This window comes from Salminus brasiliensis, chromosome 1, assembly GCF_030463535.1.
Source record: "Salminus brasiliensis chromosome 1, fSalBra1.hap2, whole genome shotgun sequence".
Classification (NCBI taxonomy): Eukaryota; Metazoa; Chordata; class Actinopteri; order Characiformes; family Bryconidae; genus Salminus; species Salminus brasiliensis.
Genome location: NC_132878.1, coordinates 47,230,440 through 47,257,327, shown reverse-complemented (window position 1 = coordinate 47,257,327; position 26,888 = coordinate 47,230,440). Strand labels below are relative to the sequence as shown.

At 39.1% G+C, this 26,888-nt stretch overlaps 1 protein-coding gene across 1 annotated transcript in view; it reads right to left on the bottom strand.

Moving 5' to 3' along the window:
- galnt14 (UDP-N-acetyl-alpha-D-galactosamine:polypeptide N-acetylgalactosaminyltransferase 14 (GalNAc-T14)) overlaps positions 1-26,888 on the bottom strand; it is a 49,830-nt gene that overhangs the window by 17,515 nt on the left and 5,427 nt on the right. Inside the window, exons 2-6 of the mRNA XM_072680282.1 lie at positions 23,589-23,758; positions 9,739-9,837; positions 6,207-6,274; positions 5,949-6,014; positions 706-827 (exon numbers count right to left, since the gene is read on the bottom strand). Coding sequence (XP_072536383.1) covers positions 706-827; positions 5,949-6,014; positions 6,207-6,274; positions 9,739-9,837; positions 23,589-23,758 — 525 coding nt within the window. The remainder of the gene's footprint in view (positions 1-705; positions 828-5,948; positions 6,015-6,206; positions 6,275-9,738; positions 9,838-23,588; positions 23,759-26,888) is intronic.

Here is a 26,888-nt window from a genome sequence, read left to right as displayed (position 1 = left end):
TATGTGAAGATGAATGAGAAGAAAGAAACATTGTTCCTGCACATAGACACCCACACAAGTAATGAAGAATTCAGAAATGTACAGTAAAGTAAAATTCAGTATTTACACCAAAAGTGTATGGCAGCTAGGTTTAAAACTATTTATCTCAGTGTTTTTCTTTGCTTGTAAAACATCAAATAACATAAGAGTAAATACAAACATAATAACAAACATAAATGCCATATTAAATGGTAAGAATGTCTTCTGACTTCTCTGTGACCTCCAACTACTGTATAGATTCCATCAGTTCCACCAGCAGCTCACCTGGTTCATTTTAATTAAGCATTGATTAGATAAACTAGGTCAGTGATTTTCAACTACGCTACTGAGAAGCTACCTTTTTAGGCTTTGGATCCAGCCTTAATCCACCCCACCTTATCTAACTAATTACTTACTTCAGAAGTCCTTCACTGGCTGAATGGTGTGTGCTAGATTTGGTCTGGGGCTGCCACTTGCAGGAAGGTAGCTGTCCAGGAGAAGGTTTGGAGACCACTGAACTAGATATTAGAGGGTAACTGTAAAACTGGTGTTTCTTGTGACACATTACAAATCAACACTTTGCACAATACTGTACACACCACTCTAGGTTCCTTTATTTATCTGAATGAAATCACCCTTAGTTGTGTCGATGTATCTTCTGGAAAGCCAGCCACAAGACTGAAGTACCTCTTTGATCCTCTGAAGCAGCGGAGGGAGCCAGTCTTTGTTGACTTCACAGTGGCTATCCAGAAAGGTCAGGACTCCCGCTTTTGCAGCATCTGCCCCATGAACCCTGGACCTGATCAGCCCTGAGTCATAGAAGAGAAGGACCAAGTTGCAGTCTGTAACTGATTCATCCTCTAAAATACAGCATGCAATATTTTATTGTAGCAGCATGAATACTTTTTGTTATCGTGATACACTAAACACTTTTGAAATAATATCATCAATATCATTAGATTACCTAGTCATGTGTAGACTTCTTTGAGTTGTCTTTGTTCCTCCTTAACTCTACCCGGCTGTCATGCACCTCACTTAAACTGCACCCAGAATACCTAAAGGCTACTGTTTTCCTACCAAACATCTTTCTCTCAGATGTCACCCAGTAATTAATTTCAGGGTGCCATCTTGATCGCTGTCCAAAATACTGGAGGAGGATGGACAACATCGAGGAGTGCAGTGAGGTCATCAATAGTCAATTTCAAAATTTATACGGCTAAAGTGGATCAGCATTACTGCTTATTTGCCCATTTACTTCATGTTCTTCTGGGGTATGAAAGCAGCAGTAGGATGGGAGAGCAAAAGAAGTAGGAAGTGTTTCTGGATGGAGCCCTGGCTTCAGTTTGCATCTCTTCCCTGATGTAATTATGTTCTGTGTCTAGTATGTGTTTCCCAGCGCTGGGGAACAAACAGCCGTCCAACAGTCTGAATTTCTCTGCTCTGACACAACAACTAAACCTGATAATTAACTGCTGTGTTGAGTCAGGTTTGTTAAAGCAAGAAATCACCAAACTTTGTTGGAATCAGGATTTACTTGAGTTACTCCTTTGTCAAGCCTTGTTTTTGTCTGGCTCCTGTTTGCTTCTTGGTTGTCAGCCTCTTGGAATAGTAAAGCTTACATTTACAATCTCCAAACTGTAAATGTGCTGATTTACATATATTTTTGTATATTTGCTAATATACATATACTGTGTTTACAAATGGCATCAAGATATGTCTGAAGTGATCCAATCATTTAGTGGTCAGCACTGTGCAAGTGTAAACAGGGTTCCATGTATCTTAGAGATCTCAGAGATGCCTTATGATCTGATCACTCCCTCATCCTTCAGAGGTGGTCAGGGACACATATTAGCTGAAAAGTAGGTAATCCTGCCAGTGAAAAAATATGCCTCATTTTTATTTGGGCTGAGGAACTGGAAGACTTCTACTACTTCAATCCAAGCACAACTTCTAAAGTTGTGCTGGGATTGAAGGACCGAACAGTGGTGCAAGCTGCACTTCTGATGCGCTACTACAGCAATCTGTGGGGTCTTAAGGCTATCAGAGGAGAGACGAATGCAGCTGCTTATCTCAGTTTCTTCCTGCTTCTCCTCTCCTGTCCATTCAGAATTCTACTAGCAGACCACAAGATCGAAAAGTTTGAAATTGCCCATACTGGAACACGAACAAGGGACATTTTGGTCTCAAAATAAACGCAGTTAGTGGAGCTACTCATCCAGTGGAAATCTGACTACAATGCCTGGTATAAACAGTTTTTTGGTGGTCCCTTGTGATAGAATCACCCACGACACATGGTAATGTCATGTTAGTAGGGCCAGTAGGAGATCAGACAGTGGGATTTTTCTCAGAAGCTGCTCAACACAGTAATGAATGCAAAACACTTTGGAAATTCACGTCCACATAATTCGGATGGCATCCAGGCTAATCTGAGCGATATTAATGGAAATGTATTTCTGGGACTAATTAGACTAGGACATGTTTTTTGGGGTATGGAAGTCTTAGATCAAGAGATGCCAATGCGTAGGCAAAGCAGTTAAATCAGCAGCACATGACAGAGGACGCAGTGCCATTGTTAAAGTGCACGACTCCTGCTGAGTTTCACACTGCAAGGCAACTTCAGCAAATTAAAAATCCCATTTCATCCTCAATAAGGCTTTATTTTCTGGATGAGCGAGTGCACTTTCCTCTACATAGCTGTGGACAGCCTAAACGTGTATAGATGAGCGCATGTGTGTGCGTGCGCTCATATCCGTGTGGTGTGCTTCCTCTATGAGCTGGCCAGATGGGGAGAGGCAGCGGCAGAGATTACATTCACCCCCAGCTAATAGAGTTAACATAGCAGAACAGCACACACTGTTTGTTGCTCCAGGACAACAATGGGGTTTAAATGCATTAAACCTTTTAACAATTTTCCCCTGTATAGAGTTGGTTGCACATCGGCTTTGCACATTAATCAATGCTGTATAAGCGACAATGTGTGACTGCGTGTAATGGAACCTTGAAGCGCAGGGATAAACAGGGGTGGAGAGCAGCCAACTGATGCCATTTGTTATTAGTGAAAACACTGCTGTGTCAGTTTACTGATTTAATCTGCTTTCTACTCATTTTCACACTTGATTTTGTATGGAACTGACATTGTTTTTAGAGGATCTGCTATGGATACAGCATGCCTTATATAAGGATACCACACAGTGCTACAAAGTAACTAAAATTTTCGATTATACACTGAAAAGAAAAAAGCCAAAATTATTTGATTCAAAAGTGCCCATTAGGTTTCTAAATTGAATATGTCACACATAAAAACAAAATAGTATGACATCAAATGAATAACCATGTGGGAGGAGCTACTCAGATGAGGGGTTGTATAATTCTAATGAGACTGAATGCGATGAAGACTGTAATTTACTGTTTTTAAACATATTTTGTCACTCATGCAAGACATCAACCAATATATATGCACACATTTTGCTCATTAACTGACAAATTTAAACAGAACGTTCGGATGGGCGCATTAATACCATATTCAATGTAGGAGTATTTTACGATCCCTTTAAAAGAAACTAAGAAAATAAGATTTGAGAAGAAGTACTACTGCTCTGTAAATTATTTTAAAGAAGAATTTAAGTCATCAACTCAGTGCATTTATCCACTTTGTGTTGAGTTCTGGGGCTCCCTCTATATCTAAAAGGCTTTTCTTTCACTTTGTTGGCTTTGGTAATAGACAGTCGATGGAAGTCGATTATCAGGGTATCAGGTAAGCTTTCTGCAAACTTTCAGAGATTTTTTTATAAGGGCTATGATAAGCACAAATTAATGCAAATGAATCCATGTCTCCATCTTCTCTGCTTATGTGTAAGTTCCCAAAGATAACATCACATGCCTGTGATATATGCCGTGAGACAAGTCTCGTTTACCACACATAGCGTTTACAATGGAGGGATTTGAACCTTTATTACCCCTCGATGGAGCAGTTTTATCAAGCCCTTGTTCAGCAGTACATGCCTGTAGCCCTGACAGTTCAGAGTCACAGGCAGAGCGGACAGTGGCCCGATTAATAATGGCTGAAGTCACTGTGCCACTCCTGGAAATGTCATTGTTGCAAACTGTTCAAAGAAGATGTAGTGCCAAAACTTTTTACCGCAATGTCATCATTACCATTTTTCCCATTTCCTTTTTTAATTTTAATCCATGTTTTAATGTACATTTTGACCCTTGCATTATAGAAGTAGATACCAAAACAAGTGAAAAATACTCCTCAACTCCTGTGCTGATAGATGCTAAATATACAAAGACATATCACTACAGCTCTGTACTGTACTCAGCTCTCTCTACTAGCCATCATTCCACTGAAGTAACAATACTTGTGGGTACTAGGCAACTATCTTACCTGTACTGGTAAGATCCTGAAACTTGACCTGACAAGTTATACCTAACTGATTTCCTATTAAGCTGTGTTTCCTGAAGGCAGTTAACAATTTCACATTCATTCAGTTGTTCGAGTAATAGCAACACTGAGCATTTCAGTACAGGCATCATTTATTTCAGCTGCAGTCCATTTCTTCTCACCTATTACATGCAGCTCTTCTGTGAAAAACTTCAGCAGAAGAAATGCAGCATGGTGTGGCCCATAAGCCTTAACACGCATCACTTACCAGGCAGGTTATCATCCATTAAGACAGCTAACCTGCTAAACAGTGGACAGCTCAGCGCAGGGAACCACACTAATGGGATTTCATTAAACAGTAAGTGGGCATTTTAGCTGTAGCCATCTCTGAGGCGCTGACCGCCACTCACAGCTGCAGCCAGCAGTAAGCAGTGAGAGCGCTGCCGGGCATATTGAAGTGGCAAAATCAATATTTCCCTGGACCGTTTAAAAGCCTCCTGTGTTCTTCAGTTAGGCGCAAGCCAAAACGCTTTGCTTACAAATGGATTTTTAAATCTTTATATCAAGCGCCCGATCACTGTGTTACACAAACTGTTTACAGCGTAATCCTGACTTGTCGCTTTGTAGGGGTAATATATCTAATTTAAGGGGAGGTTTAGGTGGGGCCAGGGGCCTTTGAAAGCCAGGAATATGTCTAACAGTAGACTGAATGTAGACAAAATCCTACGGACTATGCAATGCTACATCTTCCGATAGGACTTAATCTACACAATCCAAGCTCTTCAGGTGCTTTACACCTGTTTACACCACTTTGCAATCCTCTGCACAGCCATATGCTGGTGATGTGATAAAAATGTATAGCATACCGAAACTGATCTGATAGACTAGAAGTAACTTTTCAAAATAAAAGTTCGTGAATGGTTTTGAGATGTATGCATACTGTTAAATTATGATGTAAAATTGTATTTCAACGGTTGGAAAATAAAACAATTTGAAAAGCTGAATGATATTTTCACAACAAAAGACATGGAACTATGACTAAGAAACCAAAAGTTCCTCAAGTAGCTTATACTTTTAACAGTGTACACCCACTTTCTGGGTTCCCTTTACAACATTTATTCACACTCACATGTTTTGTTTACAAGAATAGTTCTATCTACTGAAAAGTTCTTTAGGGATGAAAAAGTGATTCTTCTAATGCTTTCCTCCAAAGAATGCTTTGGTGCAAAGGACATATTCACTCTTCACACTACTGTGCATTTCATTTCACCAGCACCTGTAGAACGTTTAGAATACAGACACTTTCTAGCTATAGGGACAGGCAATGCACTGCAGTCATCCACCTAGCCTGTTTTTATCCTCCCAGAGTGAGGCCCTACCTGCTGCTAAATCACTCAGCAGCACAACAGTTAAAAGCAAACACCTGCTTTTAAGAGTAGCTGACTCATTCTGAGCACTAACACTACATACTTAATTCATACAGAACAACAGACCAGCAGAAAGAGAGAGAGAGAAAGAGAGAGATAGAAAGAAACTATTAGCCTACCTTCTCTTCGGGTATTGCGAAGACACTTTACTTTTGGCAACTTGGTGAGAAGAAGGCAGTCATTTGCTGAAAGAACAAAGAAGAAATGTGATAAATTATAGAGAAACACCTTACAAATCGTTCCATCTTTCAATGTCCAAGCTAGCTCATTTTCTTCAGAGAAGAATATACCAACTTCCTCCTCCAACACACTATTTAAAAAGCTCTAACCCAAATGTGTAAAAGTTAAAAAGTGAAAGATTTAATGTTGTTACTTACGATCTTCACTAAAGTCATCAACTAGGATGATCTCATGAATCAGGTGCACAGGTGTCCGATTAAGAACACTGATAAAAAAGGAAATAAAAAGAGAAATTGTGAGGGTTTTATTAGTAAAATATATTCTCTTAATAGACTCTCAACTTCTTTTTATAAAGTGGGTAAACCAAAGATCTGGGCAGTCCAGAAAGTTTTTTTGCTTTTGAAGTTGGGCAGCTTGATCACACGTCACATGTTTCCCCTTTTGAAGTAATTTTTCCCATCTCATTTATTTTTCAACACTGCTGACTAGCTGGAGAGAATCCCATTAGTTACAAAAATTGAAACGTTAATAATTTATCCGCTGGGTTTAAAAGCACTGAAACTGATCAGTGAACAAAACAGCCATCCGTCAGACTGAGAATGTGAGAACAACGACTACTATTCTACTGATATTCGAACAAAACCAAAACTATTGATGTCAGTTTTTAGATGTGAGAGTGGAAAGACAGGGGCAACGATGAAACTGTCACAGAAACTCCAGAATGGGATACAAAGAGATGTTGCATTGAATGGAAACCCACCAAAACCATCTCAGCCTTGTCCCCGTACTAGCTGACTGATAGAATTACTCTTAGGCTCTCGGCTGTATTTCAGTTTTTTTGTGCCACATAGACTCATTCATCAGGGTGGCCTCTACACTGGACATACACAAAAATACAGAAAAAGAGTCTTCCTCTTAATCTTCCCGTTTTTTTTTAGAAAAGAATGGTGCCACATTCACAGAATCCAACAAAATAAGATCCCAGTTGCATCCTTGAATTTGAGACACATTTACTGCAAAAATCTGAAAACTGATCAGGGTCTACACAGTCTTATCTGTTAGAAATAGTTCACTTGAAGAGTTCTCCTTTTTACACTCAGCCTGTGTCCATATGAGACTCCCACGCCTTACACTAATTGAGCTCTGCACTGCAAATGTGTTGCTGTACGGCTCTTATGGCTCAGTGTTTACAAACCCTAACAGTTTTATCCACACACTCTGTTCATGTGACGCACTGTATGTTTTACTGCAGCTCTGTGTCCAGATTTAGATCATTACAACTGTAAAAAATTACAGTATATAAGGAGTCACCTGAAAGGTTGAATGTGAATTCCATTTCCGCTGGTGCTGTGTTATTTGTCTGATCTGCTGTATCACATCCAGCTCTAAATCCAGCTCTAAAAACTATTAGTAATTTAGTATAGTATTGTAACTGAAGGCTGCATTTTCTAGACAGTGAATGTCACTCAATTGATTTGTCTGTAGCAGGCATCAGCAGAACGAGCACAGCGACTGTGGAGGCCACACTTCGTGAACAGCGGGAAGCATCTGGACAGCCCAGTGAATCCCCCTAATGCGCTACATTTAGAAAAAAAATCCTCTAAATAGAATTTTTACTTGCTTTGATGTGTTCTCCTATGGAACAGAGGTTGGTGGCATTTTGAAAAAAGAAAAAAGAAAACTCCCTGCCCTTGTCTACAGAGAAGCATTTCTATAATGTCGCCATAAGTGAATGATTAAGAGATAAGTACTGTTTGCATTTTAATTCATGTTACCTGTCAGACATTTCTTTAGTCATGCCTAATAAGTCTTCAGTAGGTACTTGCCACCTTTACAAATAGCAAAAAAAAAGGCATCTCTGTGCAGTATGTCACTGAAAAGGCTGTTCTCTTTGTTGTCATGTTTCCATACCTGAGGGGAGGAGAAAAACAAACACAAACTCTCTCTCTTTCTCTCTTACATTTCTGATATGTTGCTGCTAGAAGAGTCTGAGAAAGCCAGTGAGTCCACTAAAGCTTCCAGAACATTCTCCCTCACCTCCTTCAGGCCACTTAGTAGTAACAGCCTCTGTCAGCACCAATCAAGTAGAGCCCTGGGCCGTATTTTAAAGCTCATTCTGTGAAATGTTTGGTGTGAATGTCTGTGTGTGTGTGTGTGTCTGACCTCTGTGTGGGAGAAATGTAAAAAAAAAATCTCCAAGACACTATTACTGATGCTGTTACTACCGTTACTGTTTACCTGTGAGGCTACTGAAGGTAGACGAATTTACCCTCAGCATGCTTGCTTATCTCCTTTGGATTCAAAGGCACATGCAGTAATTACCGACTACCAACGCTCCAAAAAGAACCAGGAGGCATCTCTTAAAAATGTTTCAAAGGAGATAAATACATTCATACTTAACCATGTTAGCACAATGACTGCTAAAAAATTGCACATCACAAGAACAGAACCTTTGTAATATCCATAGGGAGCAATTATCACCATACAGTATGTCCAAAACATGTAGGGAAGGTGATTCTTCTGGGAGTGACAGGAAACTGCAAAGCTGTGAGGATCCTCCAAGTGAAGCGCCTCACAAATGCTTTGCGATTAGCACAGCCAAACCGGGCGCTGAGTTCAGCCAAACAGCTGATGTCAACTGAGCAGGTGATAACTCTGGGAGAGATCCAAGTTCAGGCTGATCAGAGATCAGAGAGGCTCTTAACACAGATATGTGTTCACATTAGTATGGTACTCAGAATATCATTATGGTTCAACCTTTTTTAGAAGGCTCCAGATTCTTGAACATTGAACAATGTATGGTAAGTGGACATTGATATATTTGGGACACTTCTGCTTTGAGCTTAAAGGCTGGTCCCCACCCTTTGATGAACAGCAGTGATAATATTCATGCTTTTTTCACATCAGTAGGCTTTGTTTTTTGCGTTTGTTTTATATATATAAATTATAAATTACCATAACTGTGCATTCAGTTATGGTAAGTTACACCCCTTGACACAGATTTGCACATGATCCCTGTAAGTACTGCCAATAGAATATGACTCTCTGCAGCAAATAAACATGAATCTCCTGGCACTATGCCTAATGCCAGGTATAGGGAAGAAGGGTATAAAGCTCTCTGGCACTGAACTGTGTTCTCTGGAGAGAAGGTGCTCAATCCAACACTTTTGGGATGAGTTTGGGAGTTGGGGATCATCAAACATTCTGACCTCATTAAAACTCTCACAGCAATGCTCCTAGTAGAAAGCCTTCCCTGGATAGTAGAGACAGTTTCTCCAACAAAAGCAGGATAAACTCATTTTTTAATACCCTTGATTTCAGAAGGAACGATAAATGCGCAGATGTCTCAATTCGTGTGTCCATGTAGTGTACCTACTGCAGTAGAAACCATATCTCCCACTGCAATAATGTATAATTAATGAGTCATTAAATGTTATTTAATTCTGGTCCTGAAAAGTTGATGTCCAGCACAGTATGGTCATTTACCTGCGCAAGAAAACCTACTCAACCTGGTACTTAAGTGCTGAGTTACATCAGGTGTGTTTAGGCAGGAGAATCACCAAACTGTGCTGGACTCTGGCCCTCTTAGACCAGAATTACTCATAGGAGTAATAACCCAAGGAGATGTAGTGTAATCCAATTAAAGTACCTTAAATGAATCACCTAACATCCATCAAGAACTACCCTTAGCCTTATGCAAAGGACCAGATATCAAGTGGTTTGCCTTACCTCCTAATTGTGCGCAGCAGAGTGGAGCGTGCCTCATTGTGGAACGTGATCACAATGCTGGTGGACGGCAGCTCAGTATCATAGTGAAGCGTTGTACACCTGAAAAGAGATGGCAGTTCACAAAAATAATGAGACATCAATTGGTATCAAGGGTATCAATTAGTGTGAGAGGGTTTAAAAGGAGATTTTCCCTAAAGCAAAGTCACACTTTATTAACACCCAGTATTATTAAGTTGGTCAAGATCATATGTACATAGCTGTGGCATCCAAAAAAAAACATCGCAATTTCTTCACAAAGCTCTGGCTGTAGACCTTTTGCATCTCTTGATCATGTCTGACCTTTGCTCAGGTGATGTAACATGTAATGTGAAGTCTATAAACACTGTTGGTTAAACAGAGTTAGAGAAATGTTGCTGGGGCAACTGGCCAAAAGCTGGGCAACATGGACAGACAATAAGAATATGTGATTAGAATGATAAAGCCTGATAAAGACAGAACCCAGTGGAGCACAGACATCAATTATGGAGAATCTCATTAAAAATAAACAGCAGGCTACCTCTGCCCTGACCGCATGAGGGAAAAGAAAAATCTGTAGACTAAGAATCTGACCGCAAGATGCTTGCTTACTTATGAGAAGTGAACAACATTTATAGTATTCATATATTCAGCATGTGCCATGTTAAAGTATTCAGCTCTTTAAAATATTCTGAATGTTTAAAAAAAAGGATAAGAGCAGAAAATTCAGCATGTCATTGAATTTACCTTGTACTAAATACAGTACTAGCAGTTAAAGTATATGTATATGCAAGATATTGCTTTGGTGTGTTACAAGGTCTATCCAGGAGCATGGAAAAGGTAACTTTGCTAAGCATAAGATCTTGCCTAAATGTGTTAACAAGTTTTTTGTTACGAGAATAGTGTCGCAAAGGTCTGTTTGAGTGATGCCACAGAAGAATCTCATTTGGTACTCTGAAGAACTACATGAAAAAAAACTTGCGTGTGTTAAGAACCATTTAAAGGGTTTAAAGAACCTGAATGTCAGGTTGTGTACCAATAAATGGGTTTGTGCAACCATGTTAATATTACGTGAAGGTTCATAAAATCTATGTAATTGTTTTTTACACAGTTCTTTTACAACAATGGTTCTCTAATGAACCTTTTATAGAAATATACTTTCAGGAACCAAAACTGGTTATTCTACTTCTTCTTGTGTATGGGTGTAGATGCAGAAATGATGGGGGAAGTTAGTAGTGTAGTGATTTTAACAATATCATTCTGATGTGTTCTGGTACACTCAAAAATACATGAAAAATATATGTGGAATTGTTTAATTCATTGACTTCAACATCTGCATAGGTCATGGGTCAAATACAGGACATGTTTTCTGGATATGTTTATGCATAAATGTGTTGCATATCACACCAAAAGGTCAGCATTTAACATACAAAATCTTCCAAAGCCCAACATCTATTCAAATTTCAGCATTTGTGACCTTAGCCCAGCAAGTCACGTGACTAGAAATTCTCCTCAAGTCCCAGAAGCACACACATAGACCACAATGTGATGAAAAGTTTTTTTATTTACACATAGTGTCACAAGCAACCCCAAAACTTGAATCATATATATAGCCCACTGTCTCTTAGTCAGTCTTTCTCTTGCGTGTGTGAGCTGGGTATTTTTAAAGGGGCTGGGAACACCTCTCTGATCAGTTGTACCTCAGCTCCCAGGACAAAGTGACAGGGAAACATGGTGGCTCTGCCTCTCGTCACACCACGCCATTATGAAACCTTTGCCCATCATTTGTGTTCTACTGGCTCCATTATGGCATGTAGTACTTGAACCCTGTTTCAAATATTAACATTAGCTACAGTGATAGTCAAGTGTGAGAGTTCATGTAATAAGGAATTCCTTGTATATAATACACATTACTAAATTCATATATTTGCTAGTACTAATGTACTGCTGAGAGCTAGAAATAGATGTGTTTGAGCAGCCAGGTCCCATATTCAGTCTAGGTGGGGCTCACATTGAACACACATCCTCGCTGGTATTGATCCCCTACTGCACTCTTCCCACACACACTAGACATCCAGTTGCACTAACCCACACAAGGTCTTCAAAGTGGGCAATCTATTAGTTGAACTGTAAGTCCCTTTCACATCTATTTTACACTTGGGACTTGCTTGTGTTACATTTAGTCCTGAAGAGCAACACTACATGATTTTAGAATGTACTCTGCCGTTTATTATTTGAAGAATACACTGAATATTTAACTTCATTCAAATTTCATAAAGGTGATAAATAAAATGTATGTATGAAATTAAGCTACATCATTGCAATGGTTAAATCATTCAGATTCTAATTACTTTTACCACTTGCATGAAAACTCTGAAGCATCTATAGAAGAGAGTGTCTTTGTAAGAACTGGGCATCTAGAAGAAGCAGAGAAGCACAAAGACTACCAAGAGCACTTTGAGATTCAAATACGGCTCGGCTTGACTCACTATCCTTCAAAACACATAGAAGACAAGCAAATAGACTTTTTTTCTGTCCTGGCACTGAGGTGGCGAAACACCTGGATATCTAAACAGCTGAGTTGCTATCTTTTTACGACCACTGACTGAAAAACAATCTCTTACAAGGACACTTAATTCAGCACTACTCTTGTGCTTAAACACTTGTGATTGCATTTAAATGTATTATTTAGATTTATCTAAGATTCAGCCATAGTATATAAGTATTGAATAGCTAGCTAGCTATTGAATACAGTGCTTTTTGTATCTAGGTATCAGTACTGGCTTTTGTATTTGGCAGTATCTAAGCTTAAAGGTATCTTTGAACTGTAGTCTGTTCACACTAGCTAGGGTTAAGCACAGTAAAGCACTAAAAGGATCTGCTCAATGTCATTAATGTAAATGTTATGCAATTTCAACCCCAATGCGCATACAAATTCACAAATGTCATATAGATGTGTCCCTTTCATTTAAATAGGTTCAAAATCATACATTAGTCATGAAAAGTGTCTATAAAGTGAAACCTCCCACAACACTATACACCTTGTCACAGACTGCTCCTGAAGAAAGAGATGGTCTCTAACAATTTAGATCACTTGCAGGGACCTCTCAGTTTCACACACTGTACTGTATTTTATAGACTCCTGTTCAGATGTTAACTACTTAATGACTTTAATTTAGGATGTGAATAAGTGATCTTTACTGTATTGACTGTAGAGTAGACAAAAATAATCTTCAGCATCACATCACATCTGATGAACCTGGTCATGCACCTTGGATAGAAAAACTTGACATACCATATCCACCTCTGGCAGTGTTTATCATCCAACATTCTGACCTCTCTAGCACTCTTGGTGGCAAGCAAATGTATTGGTGTTGTTCAGTCCCCCTTAAATTATATACTATTTATTCATCAAGTGACTTGGAAAGCTGCTGACTTTTGGCATTTGGCTTGAACTGTTTTCAGTGGGACTAATAAAAAATGTTGCATGGAGTAAAAGTACAAGTTAGAATCAAATAAATTACATTTAATTGAATATTTATTGGGTCCTAGATACAGAAAAATATCAGGCACTGAATTAGGTGTAAAATAGATATATTAACTGTTTAGAGTTAATATTATACTTCTACCACTTCTGCAAAGTAAAAATAATTTGTAAAGATAAATGTAGATGTGCACATGCACATGTAGCACTATATTTTCGTGTGACTTATATGAGATGATGTAACTGTTTTGTGTGAACAATGCTGTATCCACTATTACCTGTTAAAATCATTTTCATCATTATACCATGATCCAACATTACCTAGATAAGTTCTCCCACTTAAAAAGATGAGAGAGGCCTGTAATTGACATCATAGGTAGACCTCAACTATGACAGACAAAATGAGAAAGAATTTATTTAAGGTAAAGGTAAAGGTAAAGGTGCACGTATTTGTCACTGTACAGTGTACACTGTACAGCGAAATGTGTCCTCCGCATTTAACCCATCTGGTAGTAAACACACTCACACACACACATGTGTTAGGGGCAGTGAGTACACACCCAGAACGGTGGGCAGCCAACTCCAGCGCCCGGGGAGCAGAGAGGGTAAAGGGCCTTGCTCAAGGGCCCAACAGTGGCAGCTTGCCGCTGCCAGAGGTGGATATGGTATGTCAAGTTTTTCTATCCAAGGTGCATGACCAGGTTCATCAGATGTGATGTTATGCTGAAGATTATTTTTGTCTACTCTACAGTCAATACAGTAAAGATCACTTATTCACATCCTAAATTAAAGTCATTAAGTAGTTAACATCTGAACAGGAGTCTATAAAATACAGTACAGTGTGTGTGAGAGGTCCCTGCAAGTGATCTAAATTGTTAGACACCATCTCTTTCTTGTTATATTTGCAAATAATGGTGGAAAATAAGTACTTGGTCAATAACAAAAGTTCATCTCAATACTTTGTTATATATCCTTTGTTGGCAATGACAGAGGTCAAACGTTTTCTGTAAGTCTTCACAGGGTTGGCACACACCGTTGCTGGTATGTTGGCCCATTCCTCCATGCAGATCTCCTCTAGAGCAGTGATGTTTTGGGGCTGTCGGTGGGCAACACAGACTTTCAACTCCCTCCAAAGGTTTTCTATGGGGTTAAGATCTGGAGACTGGCTAGGCCACTCCAGGACCTTGAAATGCTTCTTACGAAGCCACTCCTTTGTTGCCCTGGCAGTGTGCTTGGGATCATTGTCATGCTGAAAGACCCAGCCACGTTTCATCTTCAATGCCCTTGCTGATGGAAGGAGGTTTGCACTCAAAATCTCACAATACATGGCCCCATTCATTCTTTCATGTACACGGACCAGTCGTCCTAGTCCCTTTGCAGAGAAACAACCCCAAAGCTTGATGTTGCCACCCCCATGCTTCACAGTTGGTATGGTGTTCTTTGGATGCAACTCAGCATTCACTCGCCTCTAAACACGAGTTGTGTTTGTACCAAACAGTTCTACTTTCTACAACAGTTTCATCTGACCATAAGACCCAATAGACTCCCAATACTCTTCCAGAACATCCAAATGCTCTCTAGCAAACTTCAGATGCGCCCGGATATGTACTGGCTTAAGCAGGGGAACACATCAAGATCTGCACTGCAAGATCTGAGTCCCTGGCGGCGTAGTGTGTTACTGATGGTAGCCTTTGTAACGTTGGTCCCAGCTTTCTGCAGGTCATTCACTAGGTCCCCCCGTGTGGTTCTGGGATTTTTGCTCACCGTTCTTGTGATCATTTTGACCCCACGGGCTGAGATCTTGCGTGGAGCCCCTGATCGAGGTAGATTAGCAGTGGTCTTGCAGGTCTCCCATTTTCTGATTACTGCTCCCACAGTAGATTTCTACACACCAAGCTGCTTGCCTATTGCAGATTCAGTCTTCCCAGCCTGGTGCAGGTCTACAATTTTATTTCTGGTGTCCTTCAACAGCTCTTTGGTCTTCACCATAGTGGAGTTTGGAGTGTGACTGTTTGAGGTTGTGGGCAGGTGTCTTTCATACTGTTAACAGGTGCCATTAATACAGGTAATGAGTGGAGGACAGAGAAGCCTCTCAAAGAAGAAGTTACAGGTCTGTGACAGACAGAATCTTGCTTGTTTGTAGGTGACAAATACTTATTTTTTTAGATTTTTTTTTTCTCATTTTGTCTCTCATAGTTGAGGTCTACCTATGATGTCAATTACAGGCCTCTCTCATTTGTTTTAAGTGGGAGAACTTGCACAATTGGTGACTGACTAAATACTTTTTTTTCCCCCACTGTATGCAAATGCACATCTGCAAGCAGAATAATCCTGGCCAAAAGCCAAGCATTTAGGAAGCTTCTGTTCCACCACTTTGAGAGAGTATTCAGTCCAAAGTATCAGTTTAAGGCTTTTGAGTTCTTTTGAGTTGTGATTCCAATGTTTACACACAATGGAACTATGTAAACAAAGAAATTACAGCTTCAAATATGTGATTTATTGGCTCTTAATAATCTCATGCATGTAGATTTGAAAGTGAACATGCATTGTAAAATGTTCTTGATTGTAAGTGTTTTTAAAGATTTACACTTGTTCATTTAATCTATTCATTGTGTTTTTTAAATGTTTCATTGAGAAGTATTTATCTGAACTGAGTATGCCATCCAGCTGACTTTAACTTTATGGCAAATCTAGACGCTAAGATACCATTTTGTTTTGTAGGCAGTACCTTCAAGGAAAAATGACTGACCATGTGATATAATACATTGCGTTTGGAGGAATAACATGTAATTTAGATTTCACAAGTAATTAGCCATGCCATGGCCACTTAATGACTTAATTAAACCCTGCTAGATAAACACAATACATTGCTGTTACTGAGGCTAACATTAAAAAAAAATAGTCCACATGGACCTTAGTCCTAGTATTGAGTGTAATACAATTTCTGACCATGTTTATTATGTTAATACAGAATAGGTATTTTTAATTTAACATGACTTACTTATATAACAATGTATTCATCTTATTAATTCCTTCAAAGGAAAACAAAGTAAAGTAAAATAAATAACTAAATAAACAAACAAATAATCTTCCAGAACTGTCTAAGCAAAAAAAAAGTGACTCAACTCTGAATCTTTTTTTTTCCAAGCGACAACCTGGAAGCACAAGCTATCACTCATCACAGCCATAGCCCCAAGGTCTTCCTGAGATAGGAGGATGGTTTAAACAGTGAAACACAGAATATCATTAGAGCGCCTGCCAGCCACAGCATCTGGCGGAGGGGAAGTCCTGTGCTGATATCTCTGTGAGAATGATGGATGCTCAGACGCAAAAACTGGGAGCATTTCTCATGGTGATGAATCGGTGGAGATGTTCTCTCATTTGAATGGATTCACTGTTGATGGTTTGACACTCTATGAACTAAATTTTCTTTTTCAGAAGGAGACCACAGCATCTGGGCCCACCGGCTAAAGCACAGCATATGGTGAGCGCTAAGAAAATGCAACACATAACTTAACTGAACCTAGGCAATTATAATGCTCAGTGCATCTCATTAACCATATTGAAGGTCCGGATCTCCACTTCAAGCAGTGACCAGCGTTGCCAGATTTTTCATAGTTTTATTTCACCAGAGTGTATTAGCATCAAAAGTTGAAAACATTTATCTACTCAGAAAAGCATTGAGTTGTAGCCACGTAGTTATGGTTACAATGAGCATGCCACATGAGGCATTTTCTTTTGTACACACAAATGCTTTTATAAAAACACTCCCAATAAATTTAATTAAATGGCTAGCATCACAAGTGATGGGGAGAGGGAAAGCCACCCTTCCCACCCAAAGACAGCAAGAGCTATTAAGCTATCTGTGACTTTGGACTAAAGATTGTCAACAGACATCAAACTTGCAAACTCCAAATATAGGTCCAATACAACAGGTCTGATTTTTCTAGCTTTTACAACTACTAACAATAATGATTTTCAGTGCAGAAACATGGGCCTCAACAGAGAAACTCAAAACATAAAACAATATCACAATTAAAGAAACCAAAATTACTTCTTATTAGCCTTTTAAAGGAAACATGAAAAACTTGTACACATACATTTGGGTGTCCTGTCAATCCATTTTATTAGAACTACATAATCTGTTAATCTGGGTTCTGTTAATCTTTTCTCTAAAGTCAAAACTGTTGTATAAAGCGAAGTGTGATGTTTGGGTACTGTTAGACCCTAAGCCTTTATGCATTTTTTGAATATAATGCTGTTAGTTTTCGTTGTTCAGGGCAACATGGTTGCAGTGTGTTAACCTGCCCCAACAAGACAAGAGTTCACAAGGACCAATGCACTGCTCATTAACAAAGAGCTTTTTTTAATACCACCATGCTCTAGTGTACAACCACAGCTTTAAGAAAAGCTCTGGCAGTATTTCTGAAACAAAATGTGCTATAAAGCAGACACATGTAATCTGTTAATATTCAGATTTTCTAACTGCAATTGCACCATTGCACCATACATTTTACACCAGACATTCTGCAGTTATGACTGCTCCCTTTAAACATTTCCTAAAAGAGATCTGAACTATGCAAAATGCCACCCATAACTATGGTGAGAGTAGTTCAGTGAAGAGCACTAGAGGACTAATGCATCATTAGGGTCCATGGTGTCTTTTCTTTCTGTTGTCTACTGCTTCTCTGCAAAAACACCTCAAGTTATTAGTAACTAAGCAATCTACTTTTCTCTCTGAGGAACAGATGCATGGTACAATATGTACACAACAGAACTCGTGGTGACCAAACTCCCGGCTCAGTTCTTCTGAGGGGGTGGCAGAATTATATTGTCTCCCCCTCTGACGTAGAAAAGTGAGAAAAAAATCGGAATGCTTTTTCTCCTAGCCAGCCCACAAAAAATGACAGAGCTGTCTTATTTCACAGTTCATGGGTTGGAAGGCACTCCAGAATCTCAAATGAGTTTTTATAATATATCCCCTTTAAGAAAGAAAAATCACTATATGAGAAGACAATGCATGTAATACATGCTTTTGAGATGTGTTGCATTATGTCTCCATTTAAGAACAATGAAGAAAGGCAAAAAAACATTCATATTCATGACACTGATTTGTTGAGACTGAGTCGCTCTGATCAAAAACAGCCCAGTAGACCATAAAGTGGACTGTGAATGAATATTATTTAAAAAACACTAATACAAAATTTTATAAATGAGAAAAAACCTCATATGTCTTGAATGTGTATTTAACATTTTAGCCTGGTTGTGCATTTAATGTACATTACAGCAGGACCTGAAGATCCGTAGCTGGCAACTAGAGCTAAGTAAATCAAATCCAGTTGCTCTTTCATGGCAATGCCCTTGCATTGTTAACAATGACTTTGAGTGCTAAGCATAATGGTCTCCTATCATTACAGAGATCTATTGACCAGGCGCGCCCACTGCATACAGTATTGATTTACAAATTTAGAAGTTTCGCTATTGCCGTGTAGGCCATTTAGAGGTCATTAAAGTCAGTAGTCATAAGTTGCAACCCAATTAAATCACAGCAACAGTTTTCTTACAAATGGCTGCAAATGGGTCCAGTTCGTGCCTGCATCTATTAAGCAACAGGGATGTATAGGCAGCTTCAAAAGTCTACCTAAATGAGAACACTGCAAAGCAAAGTTCAAATTATATTTGAAATAAAATTACCAATGGGGGCAATTTTCATTTATTACTTCATGGTTAAATAAGTCCCCTTTTTAGTCAGCTGTTACACTGCAGTCTACTCTAGATTAGAACTACACTTACAATGGCATACAGGCTTATTAAAGGAAATTGTGTGCATTCCACTGAAAAGAATGATGGGTCAGTTTATTCATAGTCTGCCTAAAAAGCTGCTCTCGTTGGTGTTTGTGCACCACAGCTACGGCTACAGATAAACAGCGTGTCTAATTCCCAACATGTGTCCAACTGCTGGCAAACGTGCTTATCAGTTGTTAGCCCTCAAGAACTTGAGCTCTCACCATGTTAAGGCTCATGCCAATTCGACGTGGTAGAGCTTCACTCTCCGGAGTAAAGGAATGTTGCTTTGGTGTCTGGGTTAGTGCTGGGCTTGTGGGGATCCTCCACAGATGGTTGTCGGAATCTCATTTTGCATTTGATGGAACGCTTAGGGGGATAAATTTGAACCCTTTGCATTTATTACACCTCCCCATGTGACAGAGATTGGTTTGTAAAATGTTTGTAAATATTGTTAGTATGTGTAGCAATGAACTTTCTACTGACGTGGAAGGTAACAACAATTTGCCTGTAATGGTATTTATTGTACAATTATTATTAAGTACAATTATATTACAGCATTTAAATGTGTTTTTGTGGTTAGAGTACGCACTGTGATTTTAAAATCATTAAAAAAATCTGTTAAAAACATTTTAAACTGACATTTTTTTTTTACTTATACAGTTGTGTATAAATAAGTAAACACATTTTAGACACATTTACTGTTTATTTACCACACCTTACTATATATGTTTGTATATTTTTGCAGACTGTATGCAAAAAAACAATGATTACCCCCTGGATGGAATACCTGTCCATCACAGGGGGAATACTGTGTTCTTTTAATAGTTTTTATTTCTATTTTTTGCATTTATTTGCATTATTAATGTACACTAGCAGAATCTGTTGTAATATGTGTTTATTAGAAATGTTACATTTTGATTTAGTTTACTTGGCAATGTAATTCACATAAAACATATGTAAAAGGTAAAAGAAGTGATTGCATAAATACTCACTTCTTTTAAAGTGAACTTAAAGTGACTTAATTCAATGTACAGGCAATTGCTGCTAGTACTTTCACAATTAGTGAATGTGTCTTAAGTGATTGTAGTGTAAAGACACCTGTATGAAAGGTCCAGTCATTCAGTATTGCTAGCAACAAATACACCATAAAGACAAAAGAACACACTTCACAAATCAGAGAAAATGTTATTGAAAAAAAAAGTCAAGGGATGCATACAAAAAAAATCCCTACAGTTCAGCTGAATCCATCATTAAAAAATGGAAGATTATGACACATAAGTAAATCTATAAAGAGCAAGCCGTCCTCTCCAACTAAGGAGGTGGAGGAGCCGTGGGATCACCATGTGGTGCCACCCTACGGGATGCATACAAAAAAATTCCCTACAGTTCAGCTGAATCCATCATTAAAAAATGGAAGATTATGACACATAAGTAAATCTATAAAGAGCAAGCCGTCCTCTCCAACTAAGGAGGTGGAGGAGCCGTGGGATCACCATGTGGCGCCACCCTACGCATTTGGGGCTGTTCATGGCGGAATAAAAGGGCATGCACAGACCTCACAAGGCAGATATTGGTGAGCATGTGAGGGCTTCAGTGCTTCAGTGAAGGCTGTGCTGCTGACTTACACATGTATCAGGACTGTCATAGTCTGTAATAGGCAAGGTGTATGTTATCCCCACAGGCCCATTAACAATGCCAGTGCTGCCCTCCTTCACAGGATGGTGCCAAGATAGAACCTGTTCTCATCTGTGTGGTCTGGGGCCCACTGGCCCTTCAGCACCCCTGAGCACTGCCAACCCTAGGCGTTCAGGCGAGCGGACCCCTGCTGGCGGCCCTAAATAAACAGCCAATCACCATGGCCACACCCCTTTCCCCAAGGGATGTGCCACACCGTGCAAGAAGGATACTAGTGAAGGTGGCTTCAGCTACTACAATTACACATTAACACATTCTCTGCACTCAGGTGATCTCCATTTTATTAACTGTGAGACTACTAGCACCAACTGCCTGGACCTCTGTTGAATTAGGTCAGTCATTTTAAAGGGGATTATTCATGTAGTCACTGATTTTACATCATATACTTTTATTTAATTAACATTACTTTATAAAAATCTGTTTTCACATTAACATTAAATAGGTATTTTTGTAAATCATTGCAAAAAATGTAATAATATTGAACATGATTCCATTTCTAAAAGCAATAAAAGGGGATAACATCCAGGGGTGAATACTTTTTTACAGGCTCTGTATATTGCTGTAATTTTCATTCTCACTGCAATAGTAGTGCTCTCTTTAAGCAGGAATTTGTTTTCTTTCAGCACTCTTTTCCACTATGTTGGTTCTCAAGATTTGAGCAATAGCTTACCAGTACACTGAATGAACCAAGAAGCTGTGTAGAATAAACTAAACTAAACTGACAGCAACAGGCAAGTCATGTAATCTCCAGAGACCTAGAAACTGAAAAGAAAGTTGTGCATTGTTTATCCAACTTCAGTTTAAGTTAATTAGAAGCAGCGAGAGCATGTCATACTCTCACACAGACACATAGCCACACAAGACACTCCAAAATGAGAAAGCTGACTGTAGGCTTGAAAAGCTCCAGGATGCCTCACCGCTGGGATTCACTGTGTGGCAGTGTAGTGTAACAGCGGGACGCTGGAGCTGCATAATCAGCCGCCTCCTCACCTTTCATCTGAGATTCTCTCTATTGTCACACAGACTCTGCATGAATTATTTCATTAGAAATGCAGACATTTTGCCTAATACTGCACCTCGACAGAGGCCTCTGACTGCTCGATCATCTCCTACACTCAGCCTGCTCCCTGTTGAAAACAGCGACTACTGAAACATCTCATTTTTACATTAGCATTTTCTTTAGGTTTTACCTGTTAAGATACCATATGTATATCAGTTCAGCTATATATGTATGTATGTATGTTGTAAACTTGTTCTGTGTACCACAGGGATCTGCTAAGCTGAAGTTGTCCTCTTCTCCAAACTTCCCGTTCCACCTTAAATGATGCACAATTTAAGGTGAAATAAAGAGGTTAAACTAGAAGCCAACTTGAGTCTTATTTTGGCTGCTAGCTGGTAATGTTGTCACACTCATTAGTTTAAGTTGCTGATACTGATACTGTGTGTAAGTGTCAGTATAGGTGCAATACTATCATCTATCAACTACCAACTATAACCATTTTACTGTTTGAGAAGTTTCTCACTGCAGCAGCTGAGAATTATGTCTGTTAATGATCCCTAGAGGATGCCAGACAAACAAAATTGGAACTGGATCGATCCCTACAATAAACAAACAAACCTAGCCATCTGGGTGCTGCCTATCAAAGCAGAGCAGTCAAGAAGGGGGAGATAGATACACTGTTTTAAATGAATCTACATTTTTATATACATATTCAAATCGTTAGCACACCCTTAGCACACATACATGTTCCTTGTGTGTGGCTCTATACAAAACCATATTCATACAATATACCCAAGAATGTTTTGTGCTGCGGAAGCAAGCAAGTAATGAACTGATTCACATGCCTGGAACAGAATCCAGCTTTAGCAGTAAAAAAAAATCAATAGAGGAGCTCTGATACTCAGAGAGGAAACTGACATGGAAAAGAACCGTCTGGAAAGATCCTCTGGTGAGCTGTCTTTCTGGAATGAACTCAGACTCTCTCTGACCTCCAAGACTACCAGCAGAGAGAGGCCATGTGGCCACATCCCTGTGGACTGCCAAAGGACAGACGCTCCAAAGGATGGCTCAGATCAGATCAAATCAACTAAATAAAGCATTATCTCTGGTGCCCAAGCTCAAGGACGCAAAAACAACCACATTCATGTTGTGACTCTGATTAGAATGAACACTGATGAATTAATTAATGATATTTGACAAATACGCAAACCAACCAGCTGAGCTTACGAGGTAATACAATTATGATACACAGCTACGTCTCAGTTATCACTGATGTGTAAAGCATCAGTGCAAGGCAAGAGAGAAAAAGTGAAGATGATGAGTGCTGTAGTTTTAGTTCATAGGTTTGTAGGACCATAGAATAATCGCCTAAGGACACAATACAAAGACATAATCGGTGAGCAGCTGAAAATTTCTGCCAAATGAGCACTGAGCTCATTTCATGCTGGATTGAAGAAATGCACCATAACCTGGTGATGGTGTGCTACGCGAACCTTATCGCATGCTCAGTGAACGCCTTCTGGTTGTTTTAGCCATCAGAAAACAATGAAAAGATCTGTCTTCATTTAGTATTATTGTGCTCATCATAAATATATTTTTAAGGGCTTCCTCAAGTGAAGCAGGATTATCACCTCGTCTCTAAGCCTGGATGAGTTGAAGATGAGACAGAGAATAGAGAATCGTAACGGGATAACCCACACTCTGTGTCATACAAGAATGCATAAGCAGCAGCTGCAAAAGCTGTAGACACTTGTCTGAGATATAAGCCCAGTCATTCAGTGAAAAACACATCCTCCTCCACAGGAAACGTCTCAGGCAATACTGAGAAACAAGCAGCGAGAAATCCCCAGGCGCACGCGCAGGCCTTACCTGTAATGTCGAGTGTCTCTCAGTGCTCTGTTGCTGGGGATCCGCTCACTCTCTCTCTGATTGAAGGCATACAAGCTGTAGGGGTCTTGGCCCGGCTTCCATCTATGAGCAGTGAGGTAGTTCTTCTCTTCAAACTCTTCCAAGAGATCATCCCATTCAGTGTCTGAAATCTGGATTAGTGATGCAGGGTTATACATAAATTTTAGGTACGCCCTAATATAGTACTGTAAAGTAGTATAGTTTAGGGTTTATCCACAAACATTTAAAAATTATAGGTAAATGTGACTCACAGAAAAAAACTTTTGTGTGATGTGATGCGAGATAGATCTGATTTACTGGTTCAGAGCTGTGTACAAGCAAAACCTGATCTTCCCAAATCAAATCTGGTCCTATATTGAATAAAGACTGTCCAATGGGACAGTCTTTATTCAATATAGGACCAGATCTGATTTGGGAAGACTCTAACTTTTTTTTATATGTGATGTGGAAACAACCAGAGTAAGTGGCAAAACTGCATGGTCGTGACAGTTGTGGGGTGATGCAAATGATGGGTGTTTTTCTTTACATTTATTACTAAATGGTTACTCACAAATCAGATTATTATGGTATTCGTATACTGTGATTTTAGAACTGGCCACAAAAAATAACATATCATGCAAACTGTTTGTTTTCTCTATGGCTGCTTTGAAGATGTTCTGCCACACCCAAATCAAACAAGCTGAGAAAGCAACATTGTGCTTTCCCAAGACCCAAATCTATTTTGTCTGATATTTGAAACCTCAGGCCGTAGCCTTAGACAGCATATTGTACAGGCATGATATCAGCATGCTATAAAAGCAGGCACATTCAACCAGAGCAGCTTAACAGCCACATTTTAAGACCTGTTTCATCTATGCTAACTGGGGAATTAAAGTAAGCTATCACACCAACCCACGTGTGTAAAACTTTAAGTATGTTCACATGTGGGTATACTAGTGACTTGCTTTCCAAGAAATAACAAAATAAATAAACAACACTGCTCCCGTTTTCATTATCACTGGACACAGGCCTAGGTTAAATACATATTCTATTTGCATCTGTGCAACATTGATGAGAAAGGCCAGAATGGAATTCTATCACTGTGCTTGCACATATTACTGTCAACATCCAGGGTTGGCAGCGTACCAACAGCAGCTAATTTGAAGTTGGTGTCAGTAGCAGCAAAACAATGCATTCCATCTTCTTCCCTAATCACTAATCACAATATTTAAGATGATTGTTCATGTTAATGGTCCACAGTGATTATTCATGTGACATTCTTTCAGTAGGATAGGTGAGTGCAGGTTGTTTATGGGCACAGGTTGGATCCATGTCCTTATTATAGATAAAAATGTAATTAAGCAATAAAGCATGTAATGTTATTATACTCTTTTCTACACTTCCGGTCTTATCCACTATGCTGTCTAAAGAATTTAAATGCCTAGCACCAGGGCATATGATACAAAAATAGGGGGTTATCGGAGTGTAATTCCAATATCATATGTAATTTAATACATGGACCAATATATGCAATTTTCCACAAAAGAAATCTTACCATTTAATACCACACATTCAAAATGGAAACTATGTGTAAAATGCACAAACTATAAATTAAAAGACTGAAGATTTTCAATAATATAATCTCTATTTATCATTTTATTTACCGTTAACTAAGAAAAGGGAAGGTGCATTTTTGTTTACCAATATATTAGTATATCACTTAATAACAATAATAATATTAATACTTATATTTTACCTATTTACCAAAACTGACAACATATCTTGCACCCCTAATCAATGTATATGATGTTAGCACCAGATACATTCTGCAACCTACATTTTTCAACCGTGGAAAACAAGAACCCAAGTGGCTGTGGGCAACATGCTCAATCAAAATGAATTCATATCTCAGTATACTGAAGCACCGCAGTCTTCCATGCAGGGGGTTGAACAGACTATGTTTCAGAATCCATGAAGGCATATCAATCATAGTTTAATAAACCTACATATTCTGCACCAACAGCACTCTTCCCCATTTATTATTTTTCAAGGGGGCTGCTTTTTCCCTTTTTTGCTGAAGTCAGACCATTAGGAGGGCTGAAGGCTGTGTGGTTGCTGCTGGTGATTACCTGTGCTAGTAGTTTGCTCATTTCACCCCAGAGGAAGAATGGGGACTGATGATGCCGCAGCATTCACCTATACTGTAGCACTAAATGGCAGTTTTCTCGAAAGTTTTAAATACATCAGAAAATTGTTCAACTTTTCAGCCTTGTGCTAAAGAAGTAATTTGGGTAAAATATATCATCAGCTTGATTGTTATATTTTCCCATCAATCTCTAAATGTACAATTGTGGCATAATCAGCTGAAACATAATTAATGACAATAGCATTTAATGAAATGGTTAATATAATTATACCATGATCTCATTAACCTTAATGTGTAATAAACCTGTTATTTTGGATTGAACTGTTCCTTTAATGAGACAGGGGGCATTGAGGCTGTGTGGTGCAAATGTCTGTCCCCCACTGCTTCCCCCTCGCTTGCGCTCTTTTTTGCAGAGCTGTCGGCCTGGTGAGGATGTGTCATGGCCCGTTGCTTTACAAGAGCCACAACAGCATCTTTACAGCCAGTAATAGAGGTGGGTAATTGCAAATGTCTGTTCCTTAAGATAGACTGCTAAGCATGACAATGGCCAGGCTTTCAGTTCAGCCTGCCTATGCATAAAATCAGCTGAAGGCCTGTGAGAAACGGCTGCAGCCGGAGGATCAAATATGATATTTCCATTACAATATGCCATCATGACTCAGCGGCCTTGTTATTCGATGGAGTATAAAAAAATGTGATGGTATTAAGTTTTAAAATGTTGTGACAAAGCTTCAGGATTTAACCATAGGGTGCCATTCCACTCATTTTAAATGTTGTGATACAAATAACAAAGGAAAGTGATGCCCACACCTGTGCATGTTTCTTTACATACTTAGAGACCTGAATCCAGCTTTCACAAAACAGGAACAAGGCATGAATTAGGCTTGATCCAACATGTTTTTTAATCTCAGTTTTACTTTAAATCTGGTGTTTCAGAACAAAAATCTGATGAAAGTGTGCTGTCTGATTCAAACAAACTCAGGTGCGTGAGGTGAATTTTATGAAAACACACTGCACTTGGCAAAACGATCTGCAGAGTGAAAAGTTCCATTTTGCATGATGTGCAGAAAACTTGGAGACTACAGCGCACATGTATTTCCCTGAGGGGCCAAAACAGCCCTGCTTCGCATTCCCTG